Source organism: Nanorana parkeri, unplaced genomic scaffold (assembly GCF_000935625.1).
Source record: "Nanorana parkeri isolate BGI_ZX_2015 unplaced genomic scaffold, ASM93562v1 scaffold563, whole genome shotgun sequence".
Lineage (NCBI taxonomy): Eukaryota > Metazoa > Chordata > Amphibia > Anura > Dicroglossidae > Nanorana > Nanorana parkeri.
The window spans coordinates 164,044-176,439 of record NW_017306831.1 but is presented as its reverse complement, the minus strand read 5'-3'; the positions used below and the strand labels follow the sequence as shown (position 1 = coordinate 176,439).

At 42.8% G+C, this 12,396-nt stretch overlaps 1 protein-coding gene across 1 annotated transcript; it reads left to right on the top strand.

Moving 5' to 3' along the window:
- The first annotated feature begins 1,050 nt into the window (after window positions 1-1,050).
- On the top strand, window positions 1,051-7,846 carry LOC108791621 (trypsin-like). Its single transcript, XM_018562162.1, has 5 exons — window positions 1,051-1,090; window positions 2,482-2,638; window positions 3,377-3,630; window positions 6,027-6,190; window positions 7,646-7,846. The coding sequence occupies exons 1-5, from the start codon at window positions 1,051-1,053 to the stop codon at window positions 7,844-7,846; spliced, it is 816 nt and encodes a 271-aa protein (XP_018417664.1).
- Window positions 7,847-12,396: the final 4,550 nt, after the last annotated feature.

The window sequence follows — 12,396 nt, the reverse complement described above, 5'->3', positions numbered from 1 at the left end:
ACCCCTCATTATTTGGATTTCAGTTCTTCCAATCAGGGAGGCTCAGCATCACATGTGGGTGTTATCTAGTGTGATCTAATTGCAAATGTAGCCTGCCTAGGAACAGCCACTCCCCTCCCACTAGCTCCTCCCAAAAGCCATCCCACTGCTTGCATCGGGGCTGAGGCAGGGTACTGTGATGGTTTCAGAAAGCTACCTACAGCCCCTTGCCGGCCCCTCCCACCAGCCATTTTCTGTCTGCATTGCATAGAGAATCATAGACACCCAGCGATGATGTCACTGGGACTAAATAAGGTATGAAAATGGAAATATTTCATTTAAAAATGCCATTAGCACTTTAATAAGAGGAAATAGATGAACCAGGGAAGGCCACATATAAGCAGATACAATGTCAGCTTTACAAAGTAGCCAATAAGCTTCTCCCCGGCCACATGCAGTGTGTTATCTCACATATTGGGATACATTATATCACTTCCAGTCCATTCCGTCCCCACCTATTACGGCTCAGCTTGACTGTGTGTACACATTGAACTCACTTCCCGTGCCAACTCTCTATCCTGGGACCTTGAATGCGGTCACACTCGTGTTAAACAAGCCCTGGGAAAGCAGCAGGTGGGAAAACCTGGCCGGCTGAGCCATTAATTCCCCATCTGTGTGCTCAGGACTTAGTGACACAGCGGGAGGCGTAGTCTCCACATTTGTGGTTTGCAGAAATTAAAGGGCAACTCCACTTAAAACTTCGAATTCAATTCAATGAGGGACGTACACTGGCGGTGTGAGTCACCTGCCAACTCAGCTCAGGGGCTCTAGATGGCATGGGTCCCCCTCACCTTCCATGGCGTCACACTCCCCCGGCTGCAATTATCGATATTATTTTATAAATGCAACGTTGTCATTGGCATTGCTGGAAGCTGGCACAGGTAATGTTGTCACATCCAGAGCAGGCCTCCAAAGATACTATTTTATCATGTTAATAATTCATGGAGTAATCAAAGCTCGGGGGACGCAGCATCGAATGCGCAGAGCTGCTGTAATCATCAGGAGAGAGAGATGCTTGTGCTTCTGGTGGCTGCAATGCTGGGGACCGCAGGTGAGAGGGGGTGCTGACAGGTGAGGGGACCTTCTATAGGCAGAGCAGATATCAATACAGGAGAGACACATGACCGGTCAGAGGAGGAGAAAGAGAAGTATGAGGGGAATAAGGAGCAAGAGAGAGAAGAACGAAAGAAAGAAAGAAAGAAAGAAAGAAAGAAAGAAAGAAAGAAAGAAAGAAAGAAAGAAAGAAAGATAAAAAGGAGGGGGGAAGGAAAATAGAAAGGAGGGAAGGAAAGTAAAGAAGAAAGAAGGAAGCAAAATAATGGAAAGGAGAAGGATGGAATAGAAAGGAAAAGGGAAAGAAGAATAAAAGAATAGAAAGTAAATGTAAAAGAAAGGAAGGAAAAATTAAAGGAAGAATGCAAAGTACAGATGAATTAAGGAAGGAAGGAAGAAAAGAATAGAATGGAGTGAGGGAGAAAGAGGAAAGGAGAGAGGGAAAAAGGAAGGGTGGAAGGAAAGGAAGGACGGGGGGATAAAGAAGGGAAGGAAGAAGGGAGGGAGAAAGAGGGAGGGAGGAAAAAAGGCAAGATGAAAGTGTGGAAAGAACGAAGGAAGGATGGAAGGAAGAGAGAGGGGAAAGAAGGAAGGGTGAAAGGAAAGAAGGGAGGGATAAAGAGGTAAGGAGAGAGCGAATAAGGAAGGGTGGATGGAAGGAAAGGAAGGAGAGGAAGGGAAGAAAAATAAATAAGGGAGGGAGGGAGGGAAGGAAGGGAAAAAGTTAGGGTGCAAGGAAGGAAACAAGGGAGGGAGAAAGAGGGAGGAAAGAAGGCAAGATGAAAGTGTGGAAAGAAGGAAGGAAAGGGAGGTTAGAAGGAAGAAGAGAAGGAAAGGAAGGAAGAGGTAGGGAAAAAGGGAAGCAGGAGAGTTGGAAGGAAATAAGTTAGGGATAGAGAAAGACAAAAGGAGAAAGGGTAGTGGAAGGAAGGAAGGAAGGAAGGAAGGGAGAAAGAGGAAAAGAGAAAAGGAAGTGTAGAAGGATGGAAAGGAAGGAGAGGAAGGGAGGGCAGAAGGAAGGAAGAAAGGAAGTGAAAAGGTAAGGGTGCAAGGAAAGAAGGAAGACAAGGAGGAAGAATGAGGGAGGGAGAAGGGGAAGAAGAAAGGGTAGAAAGAAGGAAGGAAGGAAAGGGAGATAAAAGAGGGAAGGAAAGGAAGGGAGGGAAAAAGGAAGAAGGGGAGGAAGGGAGGGGCAAAGGAAGAAGGGAAGGAAGGGAGGGATGAAGGAAGAAGGGAATGAAGGGAGGCAAGAAGGAAGGGGTAATTTTGGAGACATTTTCAGCCCAGCATATAATGTTTATTCTGTCCTCGGTCACATTGTTGGGTTTCCTGACTCATTGTCCAGCACTGTTTTTGAGCCTTGCCTTCTTATCGTTCTTTCTCTCCCAGTCCAATCCTCTACCATTGGACGGATCATAGGGGGAGAGGAATGTGTTCCGCACTCTCATCCGTGGCAGGTGGCACTCTATTACTTTGACACGTTTATCTGTGGCGGGATCCTTATAAATGAGCACTGGGTACTGACGGCGGCTCACTGCAAAATGTCGTAAGTGTTCAATGTTTATTTCTACTCCATGTGCTGTGCTTTGTGCTTCTCTTTCGCTAAAATACACATGAGCGATTTTTTTCGCTCCGAATCAACATTAGTGTGATTTTTACGAAGTTCGGACATTTGGACACATCCAAATTTCTGAATCCCAATGCATTGGAATTTTCCAAATCCGAATTTCCGTTTACGAATTTCAGATCCCGTCCGAATTTCATTAAAAAACTATTCCGAATGGCATTCAGGAGCTCCCGATTGCAATTCGGAAATTCGGATCCCAGATGCCATTCGGGTCTGAGAGCCATATACATATATTACTGAAGCTGAGGCTCCCGGACCCGAATGACATTCAGGAGCTCCCGATTGCAATTCGGAAATTCGGATCCCAGATGCCATTTGGGGCTAGAAGATTCAGCTTTAATATTAATATCTGTAGATGGTTTTCTGTGGGAGCCGTAATGAATATTCGTTCGTAAACTTATCCGAAACTAACGAAAATTCGGATTTCGTCCGAATCTGAAATTTTTGGATTTCCAAATCCAAAATACCAGACCTGAATCCCGAAATAATGAAATATCCGAACCGGACCGAATTTTTCCGTAGCTCACATGTCTACCGTAGTTTAAAGCACAGAAACCAACTGATGACATCACTAGGTCTAAAACAAGATATGTAATGAAATGATTTTGTGATTGGTTTCTGACATCACTTGACTCACATTTGACTTTGGCTTATTAGGAATATTCAAATAGTTCTCGGAGATCATAATCGCCAGGTCCATGAGGGAACCGAGCAGTACCGATATGCTGTCAAAATATGTTCCCACCTCGACTATAACCTAACCACGTACGACAATGATATCATGCTCCTGAAACTGAACTCACCAGCCATCATTAATGAATATGTGCAAATAGTCACCTTACCCACTGAGCTAGTGGCTGACATCACCAATTGTATCGCCTCAGGATGGGGATCCACCACTTCCCCTCAAGGTAATCTTTTTGATATAGTAAAGGATCGGTCAATCTAAAATTCATACTTCTGTTATAGGTGGGATGTGTTGGGCTTCTTCTTGAGTCTTGAGTACCCTCACCATAGTTCTTGGATCTGCTCCAGCTAACCTTGGTTTTTGCATCACGTGACACTTTAAAGTAGTATTGCCGGTGTTATCAGTAAAATTGGGTATATAATTGTGGATATGGAGGTCACAAATCTTATATCCATTTTCGGTTTTGCCTTGAAGATCTTTCCACCTTCATCATAAATTCTGGCCAACCACCTCCCACACACTTCTGTCAATGGTGAGCTCTTGTGGGTCATTCCAATAATCTTGGGTATAGACCAGGTAGGACCTCTGAAGGGCTCAATGTTTGAACTAAGGTGATGGTTGATAGTGTCAAAGTACCCTATTATTTGGCCAGAACTCAAACTTTCACCCATTGGCAATGGACCCCTGTGAGATTTTCTTAAGATTTGCACCCTGGTATCATGATACCGTGCACGGGTGACCCCACACCGCATGCAGGTATTTATACAGGAGGACCAAATAGGTGACCACACCAAACAAGGCTTATGAACTTATAGTTTATTAGACATACCAAACTCACATAAACACAAGCAACCCCACCACCACCCACAAGTAACATATAATAGCCAACTAAATGTAAACAGCAGAATCACACATAGGATATAACAGGGCTAGTTAACCTGGGGAGCAGGGCAACAAGACCTCAGGGGAAGTAGTCAGGAGTCAGGGTTCAAGGAGGCAACAGGATACAGGTTATGGCGACAATACTGAGGCTGTCAGGAACCGGGTCGGAACCCCAGCCTCTGCTGTAGCTGGTGGTGGTTCTACCTGCTGAGCCACCTTAGAACCTTGGATAGCTCCTTGCCTGATCTCCTGTGTATCCTCAGTTATACCTAATCAGATGCTGAACTCTGATATCTTTGCTCCTCCCTTGAACTTCCTATTCCCATGACCGACCCTTGGTTGCTGGTTCACCGACTACTCTCTCTGTCTTTTGCTACATACCTGATACCTTTGGCTCCTGACCTCGGCTTGATCTCTGACTACGCTTCTGCCTGCTCCTCCACCACTACCCTCTGCTTGTGTACCGAACTCAGCCTGTTATACTACGAAAGAAACAAAAGACAAAGAGCGCCTCCATCGCGTAAAAACGTTTTAATGAAGTGGGTTTTAAACAAGTGAAACCATACTCACAAAAGTAGAATTTTTACAGGCATAAATAGATAAAATCGTGAAAAGCTTAGCCCACCGGCTACTCTTCCTCCCTGAGGTTAACGTTTAACTAATTAACTAATTGTTCCTTTTCATGCAGCCGCGCAAAACTAAGACACAATTCCCGGCATATACCCTCGATCTCATTATAACACTCATTTATTTTTATTATTATATATGTCATAAAGCCTCCTAAAAAAACTTTTTAAATTCCTTTGGATTATATACAAAATTAGCATTCGCTTTTTATATTTTAAACTTGATTTATTCATATTGTTAGAAACCTCTTCCCTTCGATTATGATATTACACAAATTTGCCTCAATGATTGTAGCTTTCCAGCTATGTATACAGCTATAAGGTAAATTGATAACATGCCTAGAGCTTAAGCGGGCAAATTCATTTGAATCCCAGTGACCCCAGGTGTTTCCTAATCGTAAGCCTGACTTGAGTCGCGCTTTAAAAGGGGAATCTATTGAACACTCCCTATTGGTTCTGACGAAGGAGGCGTGGCCTCGGAAACGTTAACCTCAGGGAGGAAGAGTAGCCGGTGGGCTAAGCTTTTCACGATTTTATCTATTTATGCCTGTAAAAATTCTACTTTTGTGAGTATGGTTTCACTTGTTTAAAACCCACTTCATTAAAACGTTTTTACGCGATGGAGGCACTCTTTGTCTTTTGTTTCTTTCAGAGTTGAGGCTCCCCTATAGCCTATCTGAGAGCTTGCCCCATCTGCGGTTCTGCTTGAGATCATTGCAGACATTCTCCGGTTTTGGATACAAGCCGTTGGCGCTTTTGTTATATACTGTTATACTACGAATTGCCTGCTGCTTCAGCTGCTGGACTCTAAACCTGATCCCAGGCCTCACTGCAGGGAGAGGTTAAATACCCTCCCAGATCAGCACCAGGTGGGGACCAATTGCCGAGACACCCGCAGGTGAGCACTGGAACTGCAGTACCTGATTCCAGCGTCACAGTGCCACCTGGAGGTGCTCTGGTCCCTGACACCTGGACAAGAAATTCTGTACAATTTATCAGATGCTTTGTGATACTTTGTGTAAAGTGATTTGAGAAACTCCTTGTCTTTAACTGCACCACAGGTCCCGTGCCTAAAAATATTTTACAAATAAATGAATTCTGTGTTTCTCAGAGACATATCCGGATGTCCTTATGTGCCTGAACGTCACCACGGTGCCTGCGACCGACTGTCAGGAATTTTATGAAGATGAACCGACAATATCCAATAAAAAAAGTGCAATAACGGAGAACATGCTGTGTGCCGGAATACTTGAAGGAGGGAAAGACACTTGCCAGGTTTTTAAATGAAAAAAAGGGTGTGGCCCACCTCCTAAAAGATACCAGCAGGGAACACCAGGCATTTGGCCCATATGGTATACCAAAACTAAGATGCATTGCTAAAGGGGCTTTCTGAGCGGGCTGAAGGGCATCAGTGTGACAGGAGGTCCACACAATTGTGGCTGTCTTGCTATAGGGACCTCAACATCAACCCTGGTGTGTGGAGCTGGTCTCTTTAAAAGGGTTGGGGCATCTGTTTTTTTTTTGGTTATTTATAAAAAAAAAGTTTGCCTGACATAATTTTATGAACTGCCAGTGGGGCAGATTTTTCTCACATTTCTACCATGCTTTAATGAAAACATCAAGTCACTTTAAAGGTGAACTATGGGGTTAGGGCTTTTCTCCATAGTTCTCCTAAGGGTAATGGGAGGACACAAACTAGCGTCCTCCCGTTACCCTAAGCTCAGTATATAGGGAGCTGCAGCTCATTATATACTGAGGCGCCGCAGCTGAAGTGGATCCCGACAATTATGTCTGGATCCGCCAAGCTGCGTGAGTGACAGCTGGCTCTGCCTATCTAGAGGCGGAGCCAGCTGTACCCGCCCTTTCCCCCGTCCGTTCCGCCAGTCAGCGCTGGAGGATCGGAGCGGGGAGGGGGGAATCCAGTCCCTCCCCTGTCACGGCAGAGAGCCCTGACTGGATCGAGAAGTGAGCGAACGCCGGTATGTGTTCGCTCACCTCCTGATCTACTGAGCCGACCTGTGACAGTTTCATATATGTATATATGCTGTTTATATAATTATAAAAAGATATAGGTGTAATAGAAGGAAATACATTTCCATATAATTATAAACTACTATTTATATACTTATTTTAGGTGTAAAAGAAGGAAATACATAACCATACAGTTACAATAATTACATAATAATTACTTATGATTATTCATATAAGCAATTTCTGTAATTATATATTTATTTCCTTCTTTTATATCTAGAATTTTTATAATTGTTTGTAGCCCCGACGGAGAGAGAATGATTTGGCCCCATTAAACATTTTGGCTGTTTTATTTGATCTTAAAACACAGGTTCTCCTCTTGTGTTTTTTATGATCTTCGTCATACTCTTGGCACCCAGTGGAGGGGAGCTTTGCTTCATTTAAGTTGCCTCACCAGAGCCAGTAAGCTCCCCGAATGATTATGTTCTCTTAATTGTTTTTGAGCAAACAAGTGTCAGAGACCCAACATCTGGATGTTGGGTGGATGTGGTTTGGAGAAATAGAAACATGGTGGAAATTGTAACATTTCCTCACTATATCCGGGCTAAATAAAATAAATACATTGGCTGGCTTAGTTAGGCTTTGACATATCTACTGTTGGATTGGTGATCACAGCCAACAGGTTCCATATTATCTCAGAAGAACCTTCTTTATCTTCGCCATTTGCCATTGTTCCTTATATACTTTATTTCTCTGTAGGGTGACTCCGGAGGTCCCCTGTTATGCAACTCGTTCTTACATGGAATCACATCTTGGGGAGAACCTACTTGTGGACTGCCAAACAAGCCGGGAGTCTTCACCAAAGTGTTTAATTATATCAACTTCATTGATGATATCATGGCGAACGAGCCCCCGGGGATTTGCATACAAGTAGCTCGCCAGTATGGAAGGCCACTATAAGATGACTTTCCTTATACTGGATTGCAAGTTCAACCCTCACAAATCATCTTATGTTCTCTACTCGGTGAACCAACAAATGTAAATGGTTACAGAATATGATGGGTTAAATGATGGATATGAAATGTAACAATTAAAAAGTGGTGGGTACCCAGGCATGTCATGTGACCTGTATTTCCGCAACATTACCAAGCCTGCTAACCAGGTTAAACCTAAAGCTAAACTCATTTTCATCTAGATATATTCCTCAATAGCCACAATGTATATAAATCCACTTTGTGTGCACCAAATGCCTTTTGAAACTGTAACAACGTAAGGCATGCGGCAGAACAAAACCGTTTCCAGGTGGCGAGGTCAGTATTGCCTTATGCCTCTGGCATTCAGCCTTCTGCTATAAGCTCATGGTCACTTCTGCAACCATAAGCTAATAGGAGAAGGCTTCCCCTTACTCTCCTCTGTACAGGTGAAACTCGAATAATTAGAATATCGTGCAAAAGTAATTGCAGTAAGTGCTGCAAAAGGGGCCCAAACCAAGTACTGAGTACATATGCATGCTTGTACTTTTCAGAGGTCCGATATTGTTCTATGTACAATCCTTGTTTTATGGATTGCATGTAATAATCTACTTTTTCTAGGTTGTGGATTTGGGATTCTTGCGGTTTTCATGAGCTGTAAGCCATAATCATCACAATGATGACAAATAACGGCTTGAATTATCTTGTTTTGCATGTAATGAGTCTATCTCATATATTAGTTTCACCTTTTAAGTTGCATTAGTGAAATAAATGAACTTTGCACGACATTCTAATTATTCGAGTTTCACCTGTATATGAATAGCTTGTCAGCCTCTGGGGACAGCTATTCATTCAAAATGAGACCCTTCACCTATCGCTTCCACCACCCGCCGCTGTTTCTGCCACTCTGCAGCTCTTTCCCCACCACTGTGAGCTGGCTGCAAGCTTTAATCTGTGTTCCCTCCAATCCCTGCTGCTCTTCCCCACCTGTATCAACCTAGGCAGCGGGGAACAGAGGGGAGCTGATCCAGCCGATGCCCAGCAGGGAAAAGGGACCTATCAGGAGGCCAAGGGGGGAGGAAAACACTGCTCTGGTGACAGGTGGGAGGGGCGGAGCAGTTCAGGATGGAGAGCAGAGGATCGGTAAATATGTGAAATATTTACCAATCTTTCCCTGTGCAGAACAAACACTGATTGATCAGTACTGACAACTCTGTGTTTGTAAATAACTAAGGAGACAGTGATTATGTTCCACTGTTATGAATGAACAGGAAGTGCTTACATCACTTCCTACTCATTCATGACTGGGGACATAGCAATCACTTACTATGTCCTCAGTTTATGAATATACAGGAGAAGCTCAGTACAGAGGCTTCCTGTCCCGTTCATATTTACTATGTCCAAATCGTGAATTAACAAGAAGCCTCTGTACTGAGTGCTGCCTGTTCATTCATAAACTGAGCACATACTAAGTGATTACTATGTCCTCAGTCATGGGGGTGCTGGGGCTGCAGCAAAAGAGATTGAAGACTCTGTGTCCTTTTTTCTATATACAAGGGGAATATCAGGGGTCTGTTTGGACCCCAGATATGTCCCCGAAGCCCCTGACAGAAGAGTAAAAAAAATAATAATAATAAAAAATAATTGAAAAAATAGTAAAAAAAAGTTAAAAAATAAATAAAGCCTCCCACCCCCCCCACACACATGCCATTATGTGCGCCATATTATGGTGTACTTTATGCACATGTACTGCGGTGCATTGTTACAACACAAAGAAATGCTGGATTTTTTTCTTTTTCTTTACTTTTTAAAACATGAATTAAATTGCATGTCAGCGCATGGCAAAGTGTTGTGACAGATTGCCGTGCATTGTAATAGGCTGTGTTGTGGTTATATGTATGCCCGAATCATTTTACCATAACACAGAGTGCAGTAAAGACACAGGGAAGCAATTTCAGTCCAGGAGAGGAGCCGATACAACTGTGCAAGACTGAAGATAAGGCCGGGGGTTCAGCTTTATGAAGACATTTTTTTTTGTTTTTTTGCTTGTGTATAATAAACTGATAAAACAATAACAATACAAGGATAAAGCAAAAGGGAACACATAGCAATAAGATACAACAGAATGTCATTATTAGATGTAATCTTCACAGTTTTGTAGAGCTGCAGAGATTCTGCCAAGACAATTAGAGGAAAATAGAACACATAAATAAATCAACCGCCAATAAAGAGCAAGAAGATGGCGGGGAGCAACAAGCCGTTATAATGAACACGATTCATCAAACAAAACAGGATCAAATGAAACAAACTACAAACAAACAAATGTAACGGCTGGTAATAAATAGGGGAAAGAATTATCAAGAGCAATGAGGTATTATTAGGCACAAACTGGCAGCGGAGCTGAGATGTTATACATAAGCTCCAGTCAAAGCTGAGAATGAAATCATGGGGGTTAATAGAAGAAGAACCTCATTGTAGCCGCTAGTACTCCAGTATTTAATGCAGGAATATCTTTACTGCACAAGGGCACCCCATCCCCCTCCTCTTTCCAGAGGTCCAAGATGCCTCCTGCTGAGTCACACCACCACTTTGCAGAGGTCTGAGATGCCCCCTGCTGAGTCACAACACCCCCCCCTCCCTCATCATGGACCCCCTTTGCAGAGGTCCATGATGAGTTTCTTACCAGGAGATCCTGCCAATGCTAATGCCAACAACACTTCCTGTTGCAGAATGACAATGCCAAGCTGCAGCCTTGCAATTAGCAGCAGGGTTGTCCAGCTGTCATGTGTGCTCCTTCAGTTGACGGTTGGGCTGTCTATCTTATATACTGTATGTGATGGAGGGCTTTAAAACTAGTTTTACTTTAAAATAATGGAGGAAGCCATTATGAACCTCCCTTGAAGAATACCAGTTGCCTGGCTGCATCTTCCTTCTAAAGTTTCAGACTCACTGACCTGGAACAAGCATTCAGATCAGGAAAGTCAAAGAAAAGTAAGAACTCCCTATGCTTATAATTGTTGCCACAAAAACCATTAAAGATATTGGATCATCATGATGGTCAGAGAACAAGTATCTTCAGAAGACGTTTGCCAGGGCAGCCATAGTCTCTCGGTACAGGTTTCCTTTAAATTTGTTGGGTAAATGCCTAGAGTATGGGTATGCCAAATTGTAAGTATATAAGCCTGAGAAAACAACAGCTGTACATACTAATGGAACAGATCCCTGTCATGGCACATGCCACCGACTTTCCAATATCTGGCCATTGGCCTTCAAGATAAAAATAACGACAAGCGATATTAGAACTGCGTCCAGATTTTACTAATGGAAATGTGAAAGTTATAAAGTCTATGCAACCCTGAACAATGAACGTCTCTTATGTGCTCCCTTTTGTAGTTGTAAAGTCCCAGCATATCCTCTCCTGTTATGACATCAGCATTGTAATAGGAATACATAGTGGAGTTGTCTCTGATCATACAATCAAAGCTTACTTGAAAAAAATCCCTTTTATGTAGTGAGTGCTGCCTTCCGTCTGCCCATCACTGCCACCAACTTCCTGGATCCCCAGTGTGCTTTGTGTCTCTTTCCCTGCTGCTTGATGTGATGCAATCTTCATTTCTCAAGACTACACAACCCATCATGCATTGCTTCCAGCGAGCAATGATAATGTTACATTGTTCAGATGTTCAGTTGTAGTTCAGATGGAAGGCTCTGTGATAGTGGTGCTGCAAGGAAGTGAAATGGTGTCAGTGCATTGAGGAAGTCCATCCTATGGACATCTTAAATGCATATGATTATTAGGAGTGGGATAGAATTTATGGAAATTCAATATAGAAATACAGATTTATTCTTAGTTTTTAACCAACGATACCCTATAAATATACCAATTAAAGAGTTTTATATCTGTTCAGTGCAAAAAAACATACCTGTTGATGTTCTCAGAAATCTAATGAGCTTCTAACATCCTTTAGTGAACTTACAAAGCTGCACTGAACTCTCAAACAGTATCAGTGCTGCCCAATTTACCTCTGTAAACTACAGAACACCTCCCCATTAAAGTGCAACTGAAGCCAACTGAAGTCGTTGTGTTGAGTATTGTGATCGCACAACCACATTTATATTCAACCTCCACCCCCCACTGTTCAGCTCACTCATATGTTATTGTAAAGTTTTGTTTCCCGCACATTCCATTGCTAAGAGACAAAATCTATTTCCTTGAGTCAAATTGCCGATTCTTGCAGTACTGTGATGAGGACTCGCAACACATTTCCCATATTCAAAAGATCTGGAGATGTAGGAGGTATATTGACGATATCCAAATGAAGAACATTACTATCACATAATGACCCATTAGTTATTTTCAATCAAGTTGGAATATAACTTACATAACTCAAACATTTTATATGAATGACCAAACATACAAGGAAATGAGAGTAGAACTTCCACAGGAGGTCTCAGGGGGTCACAAAAAGGGGGTCCCAGGTCCCCGGAGCTCAGTTTGATGCCATCAGTCTGCAGCAGGAAGGAGAAAGCATTTCCTCA